The sequence below is a fragment of the Coffea arabica genome, chromosome 11c, assembly GCF_036785885.1.
Source record: "Coffea arabica cultivar ET-39 chromosome 11c, Coffea Arabica ET-39 HiFi, whole genome shotgun sequence".
NCBI classification, from domain to species: Eukaryota; Viridiplantae; Streptophyta; class Magnoliopsida; order Gentianales; family Rubiaceae; genus Coffea; species Coffea arabica.
The window spans coordinates 45389462-45405952 of NC_092330.1; the positions used below are offsets into that span (position 1 = coordinate 45389462).

Below are 16491 nucleotides of genomic sequence, written 5' to 3' on the forward strand. Positions count from 1 at the left end.
AACCGATGGTCTTATCTGAACGTCCACAAAGTCAGGAACCCACTAAGAACAAGGTTGAGTTGGCTAGTAACCGTCAGCAACTCCCAGCAACGGTCAGCAACTGTCCAACGTTCATCTTTGGCGCGCACAGGCAACCGCCGCCCAATTCCGAGCGCCCCGTTTCCCGTCATCTGCAATATTTCGTGCCCAACTTGCCCCAACACTTAGCAATCTTAGACACCGTGGTTCCTAGTACTTGAAACCACCCGAAACAACCCACCGAACCATAGTCATTCTGTGGTCTTGGCCCCCAACTCTTGGCATTGACTTGATTTAGTCACAGTTATTCCTCTATATATATGTCTTAAGGAAAAACTTACAACCGTTAGTAGAGGCACCCCTTTTTCTCCAACTAACTTAGAGGCATCTGGTGCCTCTACAACTTTCCCCAACCCATACTTAGATTAGGAAAACATCATCAAATATTTGTCCACTCGTTTCCAACAAGCTTCACTTTCAGCCTTCCCACCTAGGCCATGACTGGTCGAACTTGACCATGGCCGCGGGCGTTCCGTCTGGACCGCAACCTAAGGGGCTAACAGGAGGTGAGCGTCGACTCGTGATTGATGATCCTTACAGCCCCACAAATCATAAATGACGACAGCAGAAGAAAAAGGTCTGGTCTGGTCGCTACACTTCCAACCTGAATGAACGACCGTACGAGGTATTCCAAGTGTGTCTTAGAAAGCCTAATGATTATTAGAAGAAACATTGTCGACATTAATTAATTAATTGGTACTTTTTAGTAGGAGTAGTAGTAAAAACTTTCTTTGGCATTGTCAGCAACGGTGGCATATTATCGCTTTATTCGGGTGGCCCGTTATATTAAACCCTACTATTCAGGTAGATGCATTAAACCCTTTCATAGCGTCTAGGTTGTTTATAAGATATAGGCCCTGATGTTGATTTGTGCCACCTACTAAAGTCCCTAATCTTCTGTTAGTCAGAGGACATTGGCTGTGAAAACATTCCGACTGGCAAAGATTCCATACCCCTGCAACTCACTCATTTCTTACTACCCATTTTTTGTTATTTTTTATTTCCTTCTAGCACCGCAAAGCACCAGCGACGGACCGCAAAAGTCCCATGAGCAGTAAAATAAAATTTTTTAAAAAAAATTTCCATAATTAAGATATAAGAAAAATAATGTTGACAAATGAACATTTTATCATGATTTATGATAAGTCAAATGATTTTACGAACAAAATGGTTCTATGGTGTAGTGGTTAGCACTCTGGACTTTGAATCCAGCGACCTGGGTTCGACTCCCGGTAGGACCTTTTGGTTTCCAATTTCCTTCCTGTACAATTTACCCATTTTTCGTTTTTCTGGTGCCAAATAGCTCCATTTTCGATCCCTTTGAAGAAACCCAAAAAAAAAATGAGGGGAGTTCCCCAGATACATTGTTATGTTGTAACCTTTCCCCTTTTATTTTATGCAAGTCTTTCCTACCAAAAAAAAAGAAGAAACCCAAAAAGATGTCTTGCTTTTGTTTTGTTAATCATTTATGATAACTAACTATATCTAGAGTAGTTGACCATCACATGTCTTTTTGAGGTGGGAGATTAAGGATTTAAACCTTGATTTATATGGATGCAATCCATATGTGGTTTCTCTCTTGGGTCATCCCCTAGTATAGGTTGGAGTAGGAGAACAAGTAAATATAGATAGTGACAATAGACAAAAAAAATAAACAAATATTTATGAACTAAACAAACCTACTTTTTTGTTTTTTTTTTCCGTTTAGCATACTTTACCCTAGCAAGTTGGTGTAAATTCATAAGGACCGTAAAAAGCACGCTTAGTATAAGTTGATTATTCATCCAGTTTCAATGGAGAATGAGTTATATATATATATTTACGAACTAAACAAGCCTACTCTTTTTTTGTTTTTGTTTTTTTCGTTTAGCCTACTTTACTCTGACAAGTTGGTGTAAATTCGTAAGGACCGCAAAACCACGCTTAGTATGAGTTGATTATTCTTCCAGTTTCAATCTTTTTATATTTTCCCAGAGCTAAACTTGGGGCAATTGAATATTGTACACGTAATTGTTAGGCTTAATAAGTTGAACACAAAAGGTTAATTGACATTGAATTTGTTCCAACTTTGTTGATGAGCAAAAGTTAAACGATCTAATTAGAAATGGCGACAAAGCAGAATTGGGACGGGCATGCATAAGGCTATAAATAAGTCAAGTTGGGTCAAGTCTCGATTTAGTTTTATCAAACTCGAAGTCTCAAACTCGACGAATTATCAACTTAAAGCTCTAGTTCTATTCAAATTCGAGTAAATTGGCAACTTATCGAGCTCGAGCTTAAAAAAAATAAAAATAATTATTTTTAATTTTTAAAAATAACTAAAATAATACTTTTCGTAACAAATAATAAAACATTACAAAAAAATATATAATTTTATTATTAAAATAAAAATAATATATATATATATATATTTGAGCCGACTCCTAGATTAACGAGTTTAATATTTTTGAATTCAAGTTTAAGTTTGAACTCAATGTTGCTTGAGTTCGAATCAAACTTTGACTCGACTTACTTGCGAGTAGTTCGATTCGTTTAAAGTTCTAGGTATGCCCCGTTATATCTCTCCCTCCGCTCCTAACTTGCACCGCACCTTGAGGCACCTTTTTTTTCTTAGCACCTTTATCTTTTTTATTTTTCTCTTAGCTCCTTCATTATTAGAAAAGACAAATATTATCATCACCACTACTACTAAGGGGGTGCTTGGTTCATGCTCCGGAATTGGAATTGGATACGGAATGAATTATAAAAAATCAGTATGGGTATAAGCTCCTGGTATCATTGAAATAACTAGTGCTTGGTATAATTTTTAGTGGAATGGGAATCAAAATTATTATTGCATTTTTGCCCTATCTTTTTCTTTGTTGGCTTGCAAACAGATTTAAGGAACAGCCAAAATTGTTCAAAATACAAAGCAAATAACAACTTGGGATCCATTTATCTCTAACGGCAGCTTGCTTAACAAAATCCACTAGCAAGGAGGCAACGACCTTTGACTTCAACGATACTTAATGAATCCAATCTCCTTAGCATTGCTGTGGAAGCATTGTCTGCAGCACATCAGACCATACTTTCTGATAATACCATTTGACTTTCCACACACACGACAGGTGCGAAATCCAGGGCCGTAGTTCTTAGGGTGAGAATTCCAGATGTTGGAGTGTCCCATCTCGATATCGTCTTCCTCTCTATCAAGCTTTCAGCGGCTGCTAATTTCTGCCAAAGCCAACCCTAATTACTGAAGGCGGAGGAGGCAGATTTAAGGAACTTTGTGTGGGGTGGCACCAGACTCAAGCCGACGGGGTTTCTTTCTCAAGTTGAAGTTGAATCCCTTGAGATTGCGGCTGCAAATTCTGATACTGATTTAAACTTAGGGGTGAGGTTGTGCAGGAGGAGGAGATGAGTGGTGGGAGTTGATGGGGGAAGGCTAGAGGGAGGATGACTGAACGAGGATGAAGGGTAAGTGGATAAAAGAAATGTTTTATTAAATTTATCTTGGAATCAAATATAGGAATTAACAAAACCCACTAATTCACTCGGGAATGGAGAGTTGCCAAGTTTTTAGAATTCCTTCCAAAATCTTCAATCCCATACCTATTATCCAAGCACTTAAAATGGATATTATTCCAAATCCCGAATCCCATACCCTCAAACCAAGCACCCCCTAATATCATTATTAGGAAAATTTAACATTAACACTACTAATAATAATTTAATTCAACATAACATGAAAAAATAGATATATTAATAATAATATTTATATTTAATTAATTAATAAGAGAGATGCCCCCGCTCCATTTACGAGTGGGTGGAGGAAATTCCTATCCTGTCCTATCCTACTTCCTCGCAGGCATCCACCCCAATTGTCATCGCTGCATCAAATATTGAACTAAAGTTAGAGAAATTATTGAGGGAAAAAAAAAGAACACAAATTGAGTTACTACCATGTCAAACTCCATAAACTTGACATGGTAACATATGATAAAATATTAAGTTGTACTTACCGTTACCAAAATTTTGGTGTATATTATTATCATCGATTTTGGTAGAAAAGTGGAGTTGACTGGTGTGGTGTTGCAAAAGAATTCCTGAATTTACCCGCCAAACTTCCACTCCTGCTCCTACCCCTCGCTTTTTCTTTTATCTGCATTTTTTTTTCATAACAACCGTGCGCTAGTCTGATCAGCAGAACAAGGACAAGGGGAAGAAATGGAGGAATACAAGAAAGAAAATGAAAAGTACAAGTTCCTCAAAATTATCCCAACATCCCCTCATTCTTCCGGAGTCTTTAATTTATGCCTCAATCGTCCCTCTCACCTTAACGCTCTCTCACCTCACTTCTTCACCGAATTCCCCCACGCCCTTTCATCCCTCGATCAGAACCCCGACGTCTCCGTCATCATCCTTTCCGGCGCTGGCCGTCACTTCTGCTCCGGAATCGACCTTCAAGCCCTCAATTCCATCTCCTCCGGCCTCCCTTCCGCCGATCGTGGCCGGATCGGCGAAAAGCTCAGGCGAGATATCAAGTTCATGCAAGACGCCATCACCGCCATCGAGCTTTGCCGGAAGCCTGTTATTGCGGCTGTTCACGGTGCCTGTGTAGGTGGGGGGATTGATATCATTACAGCCTGTGACCTAAGGTTTTGCTCGGCCGATGCTTTTTTTGTGGTGAAAGAAGTGGACTTGGCCATCACGGCGGATCTTGGGACCCTTCAGAGGCTTCCGGCTATTGTTGGATTTGGAAATGCTATGGAATTGGCGTTGACTGGTCGGCGGTTTTCAAGTTCGGAGGCCAAGGAAATGGGTTTGGTTTCCAAGGTTTTTGCATCCAAGGAAGCTATGGAGGAGGGAGTCAGAGCTGTAGCTGAGGGTAAGTTCCGCATTCTCGCTTTGCCACTTAGTACTAGTTTCGGATTACTAGGATTCCCTTCCTAATTTTATTTGCCGAGTCCACAGATGGTGTGCTGGAGTGATTTAATTTTTATGTTAGTCAACCAACAGAAGAAGCACGCTTTTAGTCTCTCTCTTACCATATGCACAATGCTCATGTTACAAGTGTTCTGAGTGATGGCTGGAAACCAGTTTTAGAGAGAGTAGATGCTAACTACAATATGGTTTTTCAATTTTGGCCAGTATTAGAGAATGAAGTTTCTGGGTTGGAGTTACCTATGATGAAATGTTGATGGTGCAAAGCAAATACTTCCCCCCCTTAAAGTCAGTAGTGTTTTTTTTCCCCCACTTTTCTTCATGCTGCTGAAAAGGTGCTTGATTTTTCTCATTTTTGTTCAAAACGAAATTCAGTATCCACTTGCCCTGAGTTTGTTCACTGCACTTTATAATCGCCTAATAACTTCTAAGAAGGTTTGGTATGCAAGTCAAGTCCTAAGCAAGTGAAATCACTCAATGCTTTGAAATTTAGTTCGATTCCTTGTGCTTGTCAAATTGTTTGGGGGAGAGGGGGAAGGAAGAAAGAGGTGAGGGTCCGGAATGGAAACAGTTACTGAACCTTCCTCTTGGATGAGGAACAAAGACTCTTAACGAGGATATCCAGTTCCCAGAAATTAGTTTCTCTTCAAAGTGAATCTACTGGCTGATGTGCTTACCATATGAACTATGAAAGAGGACGCTAGGATCAGGCTTGCTCAATGATAACACACTGCTTCTTCTGGCAGGAATAGCTGCAAAATCTCCTCTTGCTGTGACAGGGACAAAGGCAGTGTTGCTGAGAGGTAGGGATCTTACTTTGCATCAAGCTCTGGATTACGTGGCAACCTGGAATTCTGCTGTTCTGCTATCTGATGATCTGAAAGAGGTAATTTCTGCACAAAGCCAGAAAAGGAAACCTTTATTTGCAAAGCTCTAGAGTTGAATGGATGGTCCATAAGGTTACTGCTAAAGTCCTGTATTTAATTTATGCAATGACATGATGTAATTCGGCAGTAAAACTATGGCTTCTTCCTCAGTGTCTTCATAAGAAGGCTTTGTAAGAATTTAAGGAAGAAGATGCAAGGAGCTGACACTTGTTTGGCCTTGAAATTTCCTATCTGGAGGTAATTGAAGCTGTTCATTTCGGTTGCAAATTTCCAGTTTCTTATTCTATTCATTTTTCCCTTTTCTTTTTCCTGTTTTATCAAACTTGGCAACTCTTATCCACAGTTCACCCTCGTGGGAGAATTGTTTACCAAGCGAGTACTTACCTTACCCTTGTTGAAATACACTAGGAAATATGTACGAGATGATTAGCAGTTACTAATATATCCTAACTTTGTCTTGATAAAAAGTCTTGATATTTTGTTGCATTCAAAAGTAAAACTTATATCAGAATATGTTACATCTGATTCGTTTGTATTCAAAAGTGAAAGTCACAAGGAGGAGTAAAAGGCCAAGTCAAATGATGAAACCGAGTTTGTGAATGTTCAGTTTTGCGCATCAAGCTTTATCAACCAACCACGAAGTGGAGGATCATTCAAGAAATCTTGAAGTACGTAATTGATGTGTTTCAGTTCAAAACATCATCTTAGTGGATTCATTTGTAAAATGCATCCAGGCATTGATTAGTTTCTTTCACTGTTCTGCATGCATTGTCTTCCTCTATGTGTTGGACTAAAAGAGAAGAAGACGAGGATAAGTAAAATTCTTCTTGTGGGTGAATACGATGGCTGGCAGGTCGTTTACCGTTGCATTAGCTTCCTCATCTAAGAGCAGGTTAAACAATGAATGTTACGTCTTGAATGTGCCGGTGTGTATATGTTGAAAGGCATCAGACACTGATCCTTTAGGCTTCTAATCGTCGTAGTCCAGGGGGTAATTTGCTGAGAGGAAGGGTTGTAGAATTTGGTCTGGATGAGTTTATTCTTGTGGTCCTTGTGGGTAGTCAATTGAGGTAATGATTCTGCACTCTGTTTGAACTTTTACTTCCTCGTATCGTAAGATAAGTCCCGAGTGTATCCTAATTCAGATCGGTTGGAGAACACAAGTGTTTGAGTGGGGATTTGAAGTAGATAATCACCTATGCATGCTTGAAGAAGATTTCGCAGAAGTCAAGAATTCATTTCCAAAGCTTAGTAAGAGAATTTTGATGGCAATGCTTGTAAAGAATACGACCTTCTTTACGTTCTTAAAACACTAGTGTCCTCAATCAATGGCAGTAGGTGCTCCCCAGATATGCTAAACATAGACCCATCACGCCTTCTTAAAGCTTTTCGTCCTGCTGCATATTATTAATTGGGAAGTGCCCGTCCTGTGGGAATCCTCACCTTTAGTTTATACGGTGCCCCTGTCCTTGGCCGCCTGGTTACGCAATGATGCATCATCGTTTTCTTTCAGTATTCCTAGTTGCACGACTGAGCGCTTCCAGATGAATCACTGCTCCATGGGGGGGGGGGGGGGGGAAAGATATCGTAGAGGCTGCCTGCATATGGACCGGACCACCACCCCATGGGTGAAACTGGCGGACATTACAGCACGGGTCACACTTCGAAATTGGTTAGGATGTAGAAAAACATCGAAGGAGGAGATGCGATCCTCCCTCCCTTCGCTGCCTTGCCATTCTAAGTAACTAAACCATTTCTCTTTGGGCATTGAGCCTTGAGGGCGGCTGAACTAGCCAGGCCGCGGCCAAGTTTTATAGTAGTAAAACTTTAATTTTCCTTCTGCATAAAATTAAAAATTGGGAAAATTTCAAAAACCTCCTTTGAGGTTTGTGACAATTTCATTCAGTACCTCTGAACTTTACAAAAGATATTACTTGCCTCCCTTATTTTTTACTTTTTATAACATTGCCAACTCATTTCAAAATATATTATTAAAAAACTCATTTGTGGATAGAGAATATATTTTCATTCCAACATTGCCCTTTTCTTGTGAACCATTTTGTTTACATCACAAATCTAGTTAATTTCTTAATTTTTTAAAACTTGACTGATGTGATTTTTTAATTAGGAATTCCAAAGTGTTAACAAGGTTGAAAGACCTATTAATAATTTTCGTGTCATTAGTCTACACAAGAAATATAATAAAAATTTGAAATTCTAAATAATTTGGAAAAGTCATAAAAGTTGCTGAGAATTTCACAATGAAGATAATAGCATTTTGCACCATAAAACCACCTCAAATAAGTTCATAAGTTTATGTTTAAGAATTTTATCTTATTCAAGTTATCAAGCCATTGATATGGATAAATCATTAGAAAATTTAAAAAATTTTGTACACAATTCATAAATCCTTAATTTCATGTATAAACACTTTTAAATTAAAAAAAAATAATTTTTGGTCTTTGAGAAAACCTCAAACGAGTTCGGGAACATAAACATTTTGTCTTTTTTATGATTTACAAGCCATCAATCTAGATAAGAAATTTTAAAAATTTGAAAAACTCCTCAAATTGGCCAAAACACAATTTACAATAAAGGAATGATCTTTTTTCACTTGAAAAAAATTTCAATATATTATTAAAATTAAAATTTTTGTACATTAAAATATCTATGGTTATATTGTATCCGTCAAAATTACACATTTATACAGCTTGTTTTTATTTTTAACCCTTTTATCACGTGCTTTTTATTTTGAAATAAAGTAGGATGATAAAAGGGCACTTTTGGAATGAAAAAATCTCCTCTATCCAAAAATGAGTTTTTAGATAATATGTTTTGAAGTGGGATTAATAATGTTACAATATGTTAAAAATAAGAGAGGCAAGTGATTATTTTTCAAAATAGGAGTGCTAAGTGAAATTATCAAAGGCCACAAAGGAGGTTTATGAAATTATCCCTTAAAAATGGTGAGTTAAAATTTTTTTAAAACATTCATTATAAATTTCAATTGTCACCCCCATAAAAACTTAAAAATATTTTAACTTATATATTTAAATTTGGATAACTTTTTCATATACTATCAGTGAATTTTTTTTTTTTTTTGGCACCAACAAGTATAAATCATATCACTTAACATTAAATTTAAATTTACACTTCAAATCATGCATATATAGCGTACATTTAAGGCTGCTAGTGTAAAAAACAAAAAATCATTACTAACAGTGCATAAAAAATTAACAGTTTAAATTTAGATCTATTAAAGGTCAACCCTCCACATCTTTTGGTTCTTTCTATGGGCTCATGGGCTATTTCTGTAGAGATGATACAGCATAAATTCATGGGCTAGTGTTGAGCCCAGTGATAATTTGTTCATGGGCTATTGTTTTGAAGTGGGTTTTTAAATAGTGTTTGGATTGAGATTATTTCAAATAAAATAATTTACTTCACAAATTTCAATCACAATTTTATCTTCTCAATCACCATTTTATTTTTCATACATCACATCACAAAAAATACTATAGTAATTATCTCAAATAAACTCCTATCAAATTGCTTAAAAGAAGTTGATGCAGCATAAATTGAAACCCTACTTGCGTGAGCATTCGACAAGGCTTTGGATTTCGATCCAACCTTAGTTCTGTCATCCCCATCTGAGAACGGCCCCATGTGCGCCCTAGTCTGGTCTCTCAGGGTTTCGGTTCGAATATTTGTGGTCATTTTCGCCAGCCCATTAGAGGATTTTCAGCCATCTCAAGGTCCAGGTTCGAATAGCTTCCCGTCAAAGCATTCTCCAACAGTTATTGAACACCAAACAAGGGCTCAGCATATATTACGTCGCAATTTGATGTGTACAAGCATATACTTTTTGACTCAGTAAACATGCATAGGTTAAACAAGCCGACTTAGCCGTCGCCCTTCGTCATTTTGCCTAATTTGATAACGTTTTGGGATTATAGTATGCAATGCATAGGTTACCCACTCTGAAAATCAGCTTCAGCATTTATTCCCCGAAGCGAGACCTGTATTTTTTAAAAGCCCGCTCCTGTCATCAATGGGGAATGCCTTGGTCAACTCTGAAATTCATTATTGCCACCCTTGTTGAAGTTGAATTTCTTCTATTGTTTGCTATTAATTAATAATATAATGTCTATGCCTCTTCTAGAAAATTTCCTTTAAATAATGGTTTACTCCTGCTCGTTCGTCAATTAGAAAATCAGCCTTGTCTGCCAATAGTACTATCTCAAGATTTGATATATGCACTTTGGTAGTTTATGTAAATTGCACTTTGGTAGTTTCGAAGGCTGATTTTTTATTTATTTTTTTTTTTTTGGCATTTCATCCCTAGCCAAGAAGAAGTCACTAGCAGGGTAAATCCTCCGGTCTAAGGTTCCCGTTTGCTTCAATGTAGAATTTTTTTTTCCCAAAGAAAATATTTCCAACGAATGTGTCTTTGTCCTAGAAAAAAAAAAAAAAAGAAGCTATTTTCCCTTCATTTTCTGATGTTCGACACGCTTTCCGGAATGTATTCACTGAAAACCCCAAGAAGAAAATTCCCTCGATAATTTCATTTCACTTGCGCCCATTGCCCCCACTGCGGTGCACCGCTCGACCACATCGCCACCATTCCACCCATTTCTCCCATAATTAATACCCAAAAGTCAAAATCAAGCTTCAGAATGGGTGCTTCATCACATCTCTTAAACCAATGATATGCAATTAAAGATTGGTAAATCATTGGAAGAAAAAAAATGCTATTTTAGTCCCCAATATTTGGTCTATGTATCAGATTAATCCCTAATATTTCGGTGCAAACAAATATGGTCTTCAAAATTTCTGAATTTAGGACAACTTATGTAAAGTTATAATAACAAACGGTCAAAATCAAATTGGTCTTAGTCAAAAGTTTTGAATTTATATTTCTAATCCCTAATATCTGAAGTTTCAATCAATATAGTCCTCTAGGTTTAAGTAGTTACAATTAGCGTTTTTAAGATGAAATAATATGTGAAAAAATATTTTTAATTTTTATAAACTTTCATGAAAATACTTCATAATGACACGACATCACCATAGCATAAATATCACTTCTCTGTTAAATAAGTTACAATTGAATGACAATATATTGACAATGCATAAAATAAAAATTAGTGGAAGAAAAGAACAATTCTAGTTTTGAAATATAAGTTTGTTATAGTTGCTACTATACAAATTCTTGCATGTGTTGTGCGTAAGCTTCAAATTCTTAGTTAATTAGTCGTTATAATTATAAAAAATAGTGCAAGGGAATACTAGCATGAAGTACCTTTAGGATTTCTCTTGAAAAAGCTTTCTTTTATTTTTTGTTATATTTCCTACCACTTAAAATCCAACGTTCCAGTTCTATGGTTTTCAAATACTTATTGTAATACTTGTATACCTTGATTTTACAACTTAGTTAGTTCTATTTTGTATAATACTATAGTTTATATTTAGTATATTTTACAGCTTAATTAGTTGTTTACCTTGATAATTTACAAATGGTTCATATTTTGTATACTTTAAAATGAATTTAATTAGCTGTTTAATTATCACTAAAAACAAAAACAAAAGATGAAACTCAATATCGATTATGTATTAATAGTGCAAAACAATCATACATACATACATACATATATATATATATATATATATATACACTCGCACACACACATACACATATACATAGATACACACACACACATATATATATATATATATATTATACCAAATTTGAGACTAACTATGCAAAAGTGAATGGGCATATGAAATACTACTAGTGACATGAATTAATGAAACAAATACCAAAAAAGAATAACAAGAAGTTTAACTAGAATATTACCCATTTAATACTATTTAATTCAAAATTGCATCTCAATTTATCCTAAAACCTTTAATGTCACTATTTAAAACGTAGGGGACTATAATGATTCAAATTCAAAATGTTGAGGATTAAAATCATAAAGTCAAGTTGCCAACTAATAGCAATTTGATGTTGACTGCTAATCATTTTAATTTCCTTTAGTTGTCCAAAATAGGCCAAAAAATTAGAAACTTTAAGTAATAGAAAAAATAGTAGTACTTTAATATTGATGCTTATGAATTATTCTTCTCAAAATCTTCCTCCATTCTCATCTCCTTCACCTATTCCAAGTTCCTCTTCCCCCAAAAAACTTCTCAAGGCAAAGACTTACTATAGATCTGGATAATCTGTAGTTTCGTAGATACATTTATCCGATGGTGTAAGAGAGAAAGAAGAATACAAGAGAAGATGAAAAAGAGTGGGAGGCGATTGGTGTTTGGCGTTTGGGTTTGTCACAGGCACAAGAGGAACGCTGTTAGAGGTGGGGTTGCTGCAGCCGCAACGACAGGTGATTTGTTATAGATGCGATGTTTTATGTCTAGGCGCGGATAAGAATGATGAGTTGTAGGAAATTAACTTCAATGGATGTGTCTTGTAAATCATTTTCCACCTACCGCTGTAAAACATTTTTCAAGAGAATATTTAATGCTGAACACATCTTCCAACATATTTTGTTGCCAAACACCAGGAATATTTAATGCCGAAAACATCTTCTGGAAAATATATTTGCATTCCAAACAAACGGACACTAAGTTGCAAAAATTAACGCCATTATTTATACCTTTGCAGTGAGGGGAAGACAGAATCAGCATCCGAGGATTGAATCATTTTTCTGTGGGATACAGAAATAAAGGTTCAACTACCTCTAAACCATATTCAACTAGTAATTTAGTCGCACTCTTTGAATGTCTGTTCTAAACTATTGCAAGGGGTGATATGACTACGATATATGGGGGAGGGTTGGGGGGTGGTTGGAGTTCTATGGAGTTCACCTTCTCTGCATGTAAAATACATGTAAGAGAGTGACATGATGCATTGGTGACTCATAAGCTGGATTGATGTTTTGGAAATGGAAAAATATAACTGTAAATGTGATTGAGTGGGAAGGGCCGAACGAGGATTCTAAAGCAAGCCGCATAAGACATGAGAGAGAGGCAGAGAGATGAACAGTCAGTTGAGGGACGATGAATTGATGAAGAGGATTGAGGATTTAGGATCGAGCTGAGTTTAAAGACATGACCCTCTGGTGAACCACCGCATACTATTGTCCACAGTTTATGGAAAAATTGTTGAAAATGTTCCTTATATTTTGTAAAATGATTTTTCTTATCTCTCATTTTTAAAAGTGTAATTTTACATTTTTTATAAATTTATATTGGTCAAATTTCGTCTCAATCTAAGTTTCCGACTAGTTTTTTTAACGGAATTCATCATGTGCCTTGCATGTGATTATTTTTTAGGAGCAAAATTGTTAAATCGAAATTTACATAATCCGATTTATAATCCCTCACATTTTACAAAATGAATTTTTTTTATCTCTCATTAACCATATGTACGAATAATTTTCTTAATTCATATATATATATCTATTTGATTTTACCCGAATAGTACGAATAACATGTAATATATCTCTATTTGATTTCACATAAACAGACTAATTGTAATTGTATATGTGCTATTTAATAAATATATACGTGGGTTTAAATCTAATAATTTTTGTTTTAAAGTCATATATATATATATATATTTGATTTCACCATGTGAATCTATTCAATATTTGCAATCTTTTTTCTTTTGATAATAATTTATTTATTAAATTGTGTAATAAGATTATCTAATTAATCGGTTCTAATTCGAATTCTATGGTCATACTAACAAATTGCAGTTTAAATTTAAAATTTTTGTTCGCCACCTTTAAGATAAACAGTTGAATTTCCTACGTTGTGATTATTTTAAAATTTGAAAGTATCAAACACTTATTTCTTTTTATCATACTTTTCTTTTTTTTTTTCTATCCAAATTTAATTCGATTTAAACACTTGATAATGTTTTAGATTAAACGTCTTCTTTGTTTCAAGTTTCGAGTAAAAAGAAGTGAATATAAGTGAAAAACTAACAATTATTTTAAACTCCTGTGTATATCTAATTTTTTTTTTTTTTTTTTTAGGTGTGTCCCGCAGGGAGTGGATCCCGCAGACTATTCACCACCCTCAGCAACTTGCTGGCAGCAAGGTTCGAACCAGGGACCTGAGGCTCCATCTTCAGCAACCTCAACCACCAGACCAAGCCCCTGAGGGCCCTGTGTATATCTATTTAATTACACTTGAACAGGCGAAATCAAATAGATATATATTATATGCTATTCGTATTGTTCAAACAAAATCAAATAGATATATACATAAGTTTTAAAAATAAGTTATTCGTACATATGATTAATAAGGGATGAAAAATTTTATTTTGTGAAATGTGAAAGATAAAACAATTCATTTTGTAAAATGTGAAAGACAAAAAAATTCATTTTATAAAATGCGAGGGACTATAGATTGGATTGTGTAAATTTTAATTTAATAATTTTGCCTTTAAAAAATGATCACGTGCAAGATACGTGATAGATTTCAATAAAAAATTGGTCGAAAACCTAGAAAGGAATCGAATTTGACCAATTTAAAAGTGAGGAATGAAAAAAAAAATTTATAAAATGTGAAAAATGTTTTAAACAGTTTTTTCACAGCCTACGGTAGTACTACTGCTATTTTACCCCAAAAACCAAAAAAAAAAAAAAAAGAGAAGAAGAAACACAATGATTGCAGCCTTTGACGTTTCTGTATTTCTCCTTGCTTATTTTTTTACTTATAAATCCCTCCTATCCTATTCAACTCCTTCACACAAACTCCTTCGACTCGCAACCTCTAATAAATAGCACCACTACTCTACTAGTTTAAAACAAAACAAACAAAAAAAAAAGGTAGAAGAAGAAGAAGAGAGAAAGCGAAAGTGAAATCACAGCCGCAATTCAGCTCGCCATAAGACAACTCTTCTTTTCATACCTGTGCTGCTCACCCCAGGCCCAAGTTGGGGTGAAGGCAAAGCATTTGCTTGCTGGAATGAATCTCAGTACCCTTTAATTCTCCATTACTTACGTTACCCTTTATTCCTTACTAGCGGTAGTGGTAGCATTATTTATTCTCTATTAAAATCTTCTTCTATCTTTCTTCTTAGGTTCACCAAAATTTTCGTGGCTGTCATGGAGGAGCTTTTCCCTCCTCCATACGGAATCGGGATTTCTTTAGTCCCACATATTATTGTGAAATGGTTGAAGCTCCAGTTTAACTACCAATAAGTATCTCTCAGCCATACCTCCCACGTAACGTTGCCCCCACTTCGGATTTTACCAGCTATATCTCTTCTTCTTCGATCTCGCGTATTTCCCTGCAACGAAGGAATCTCTGATGATTGGCCCTATAGTTAATTTCCGATGGGATCCGTCACATAAAATAGCACAACAGGAACGGGGAGACAAGCAAATATAAGGAAATCTTTGAAATGGGATAGGAATTGAAGTTAGCCTATTTGTCCCTTGCTCTTGAATCCAACGTGGGTGCCCGTCGTTTTGGAAGCATGTAGGACCCCAGAACTTTATCCCCCCCGCCCCAACCGGGGGCCCAAAAATTAATTAATTTTTGTTTTAATAAAAAAATTCCTATCCATACAAAATGTTTCAAATTATCTACTATCTTGCGCTTAATATATCTGGCAATCGCTGGTAAACATTCTCCAGCCAGCGCATGCAAATGCATTTTGTGGAATCCAAAGCCCAAAGTCCAAAGGAAGGATCCAATCCATTCCTCCCCCCGTTTACCCTTCCACCCTTAATTGTTAATTATTACTACTACAAACCCAGAATGGCATCTTTTAATTGGTTCTACCAAAGCTCTTCATTTGTGTGCTAATTTAAACTACGTACGCACTAGTAGGCTGCTGTGCTGATATTTGGAGAGTTTTGGCATACGAGGCTAAAAAATACGTAGAGGTGTTTGGATAGCAAATTATCTCAAATAATAATATTTCACCCGTATTATAAACACATTTTTCAATCCATCTTTTTATAACACTAACAGAACAGACGATACGATTACGCCAGCTGCTTACCGGCTCCATTGGTGCATGCATGCTAGTATTTGCGACTTGGCACTCGCTGACTAACTAATTTTCTTGCTGGGGAAAAGGGCGAGAGGCCCAAAAAAAAAAAAAAAAAAAAGGTACTGACGCAATAGTTTTGACTTTTGTGTGCAAATTATGTGACTAAAACTTTAAAATGTTATTGATGATCAATTATTCTAGAAGTAGTTGGTTTTATACGAGGGTCATACATATTGGTATATATTTAGTAACAATTCAGAATTACAATAGCAGGTATTTGTCAGTTGCATCGCGGAGTATATATTTTTATTTATTTTTTTGAAAAATTTTGCATTATTAATCAAATGAGGGTCCCTGACCTTTGGCTTTGGGAAAGCACCCCAACACCCACCCCACCGCGTAAGCCGTAATTATCTTTGGCCCTTAAAACTTATGTGTTAAAATCCGTCAAAGCAAACGGAGGATTGAGTCTTCTGCACGCCAGATATGAGTTCCTTGTCATTTTAATAACAAAAAAAAAAAATAAATAAATCTGCATATTTTAGTCTTTTCCATCAAAGTCTTCCATCTTCGTCCAACATGACA

General features: G+C 35.8%; 2 protein-coding genes, 1 long non-coding RNA gene and 1 other non-coding gene across 6 annotated transcripts; 3 read left to right on the plus strand and 1 right to left on the minus strand.

Annotated features, from left to right (window-relative positions):
• The first annotated feature begins 1247 nt into the window (after window positions 1–1247).
• TRNAQ-UUG (transfer RNA glutamine (anticodon UUG)) lies at window positions 1248–1319 on the plus strand. Its single transcript has one exon. It is a non-coding gene; the product is annotated as a tRNA-Gln (tRNA).
• A 1753-nt stretch (window positions 1320–3072) lies between these two features.
• On the minus strand, window positions 3073–3734 carry LOC113717288 (small ribosomal subunit protein uS14z/uS14y/uS14x-like). The gene has a single exon (XM_027242061.2). The coding sequence runs from the start codon at window positions 3242–3244 to the stop codon at window positions 3074–3076; it is 171 nt and encodes a 56-aa protein (XP_027097862.1). The 5' UTR covers window positions 3245–3734; the 3' UTR covers window position 3073.
• A 366-nt stretch (window positions 3735–4100) lies between these two features.
• LOC113717089 (delta(3,5)-Delta(2,4)-dienoyl-CoA isomerase, peroxisomal-like) lies at window positions 4101–6155 on the plus strand. 3 transcript variants are annotated; one of them, XM_072070596.1, is made up of 3 exons: window positions 4101–4945; window positions 5748–5887; window positions 6039–6155. In XM_072070596.1, the coding sequence occupies exons 1-3, from the start codon at window positions 4285–4287 to the stop codon at window positions 6060–6062; spliced, it is 825 nt and encodes a 274-aa protein (XP_071926697.1). In that variant the 5' UTR covers window positions 4101–4284; the 3' UTR covers window positions 6063–6155. The 3 variants fall into 3 exon arrangements, with proteins under 3 accessions (XP_071926697.1, XP_071926698.1, XP_027097540.1); XM_072070597.1 differs by having other exon boundaries at window positions 4103–4945; window positions 6016–6155; XM_027241739.2 differs by having other exon boundaries at window positions 4107–4945; window positions 5748–6155.
• Window positions 6156–12026: 5871 nt separating this feature from the next.
• Window positions 12027–13192, plus strand: LOC140016416 (uncharacterized). The gene is made up of 2 exons (XR_011822814.1): window positions 12027–12274; window positions 12556–13192. It is a non-coding gene; the product is annotated as an uncharacterized lncRNA (long non-coding RNA).
• Window positions 13193–16491: the final 3299 nt, after the last annotated feature.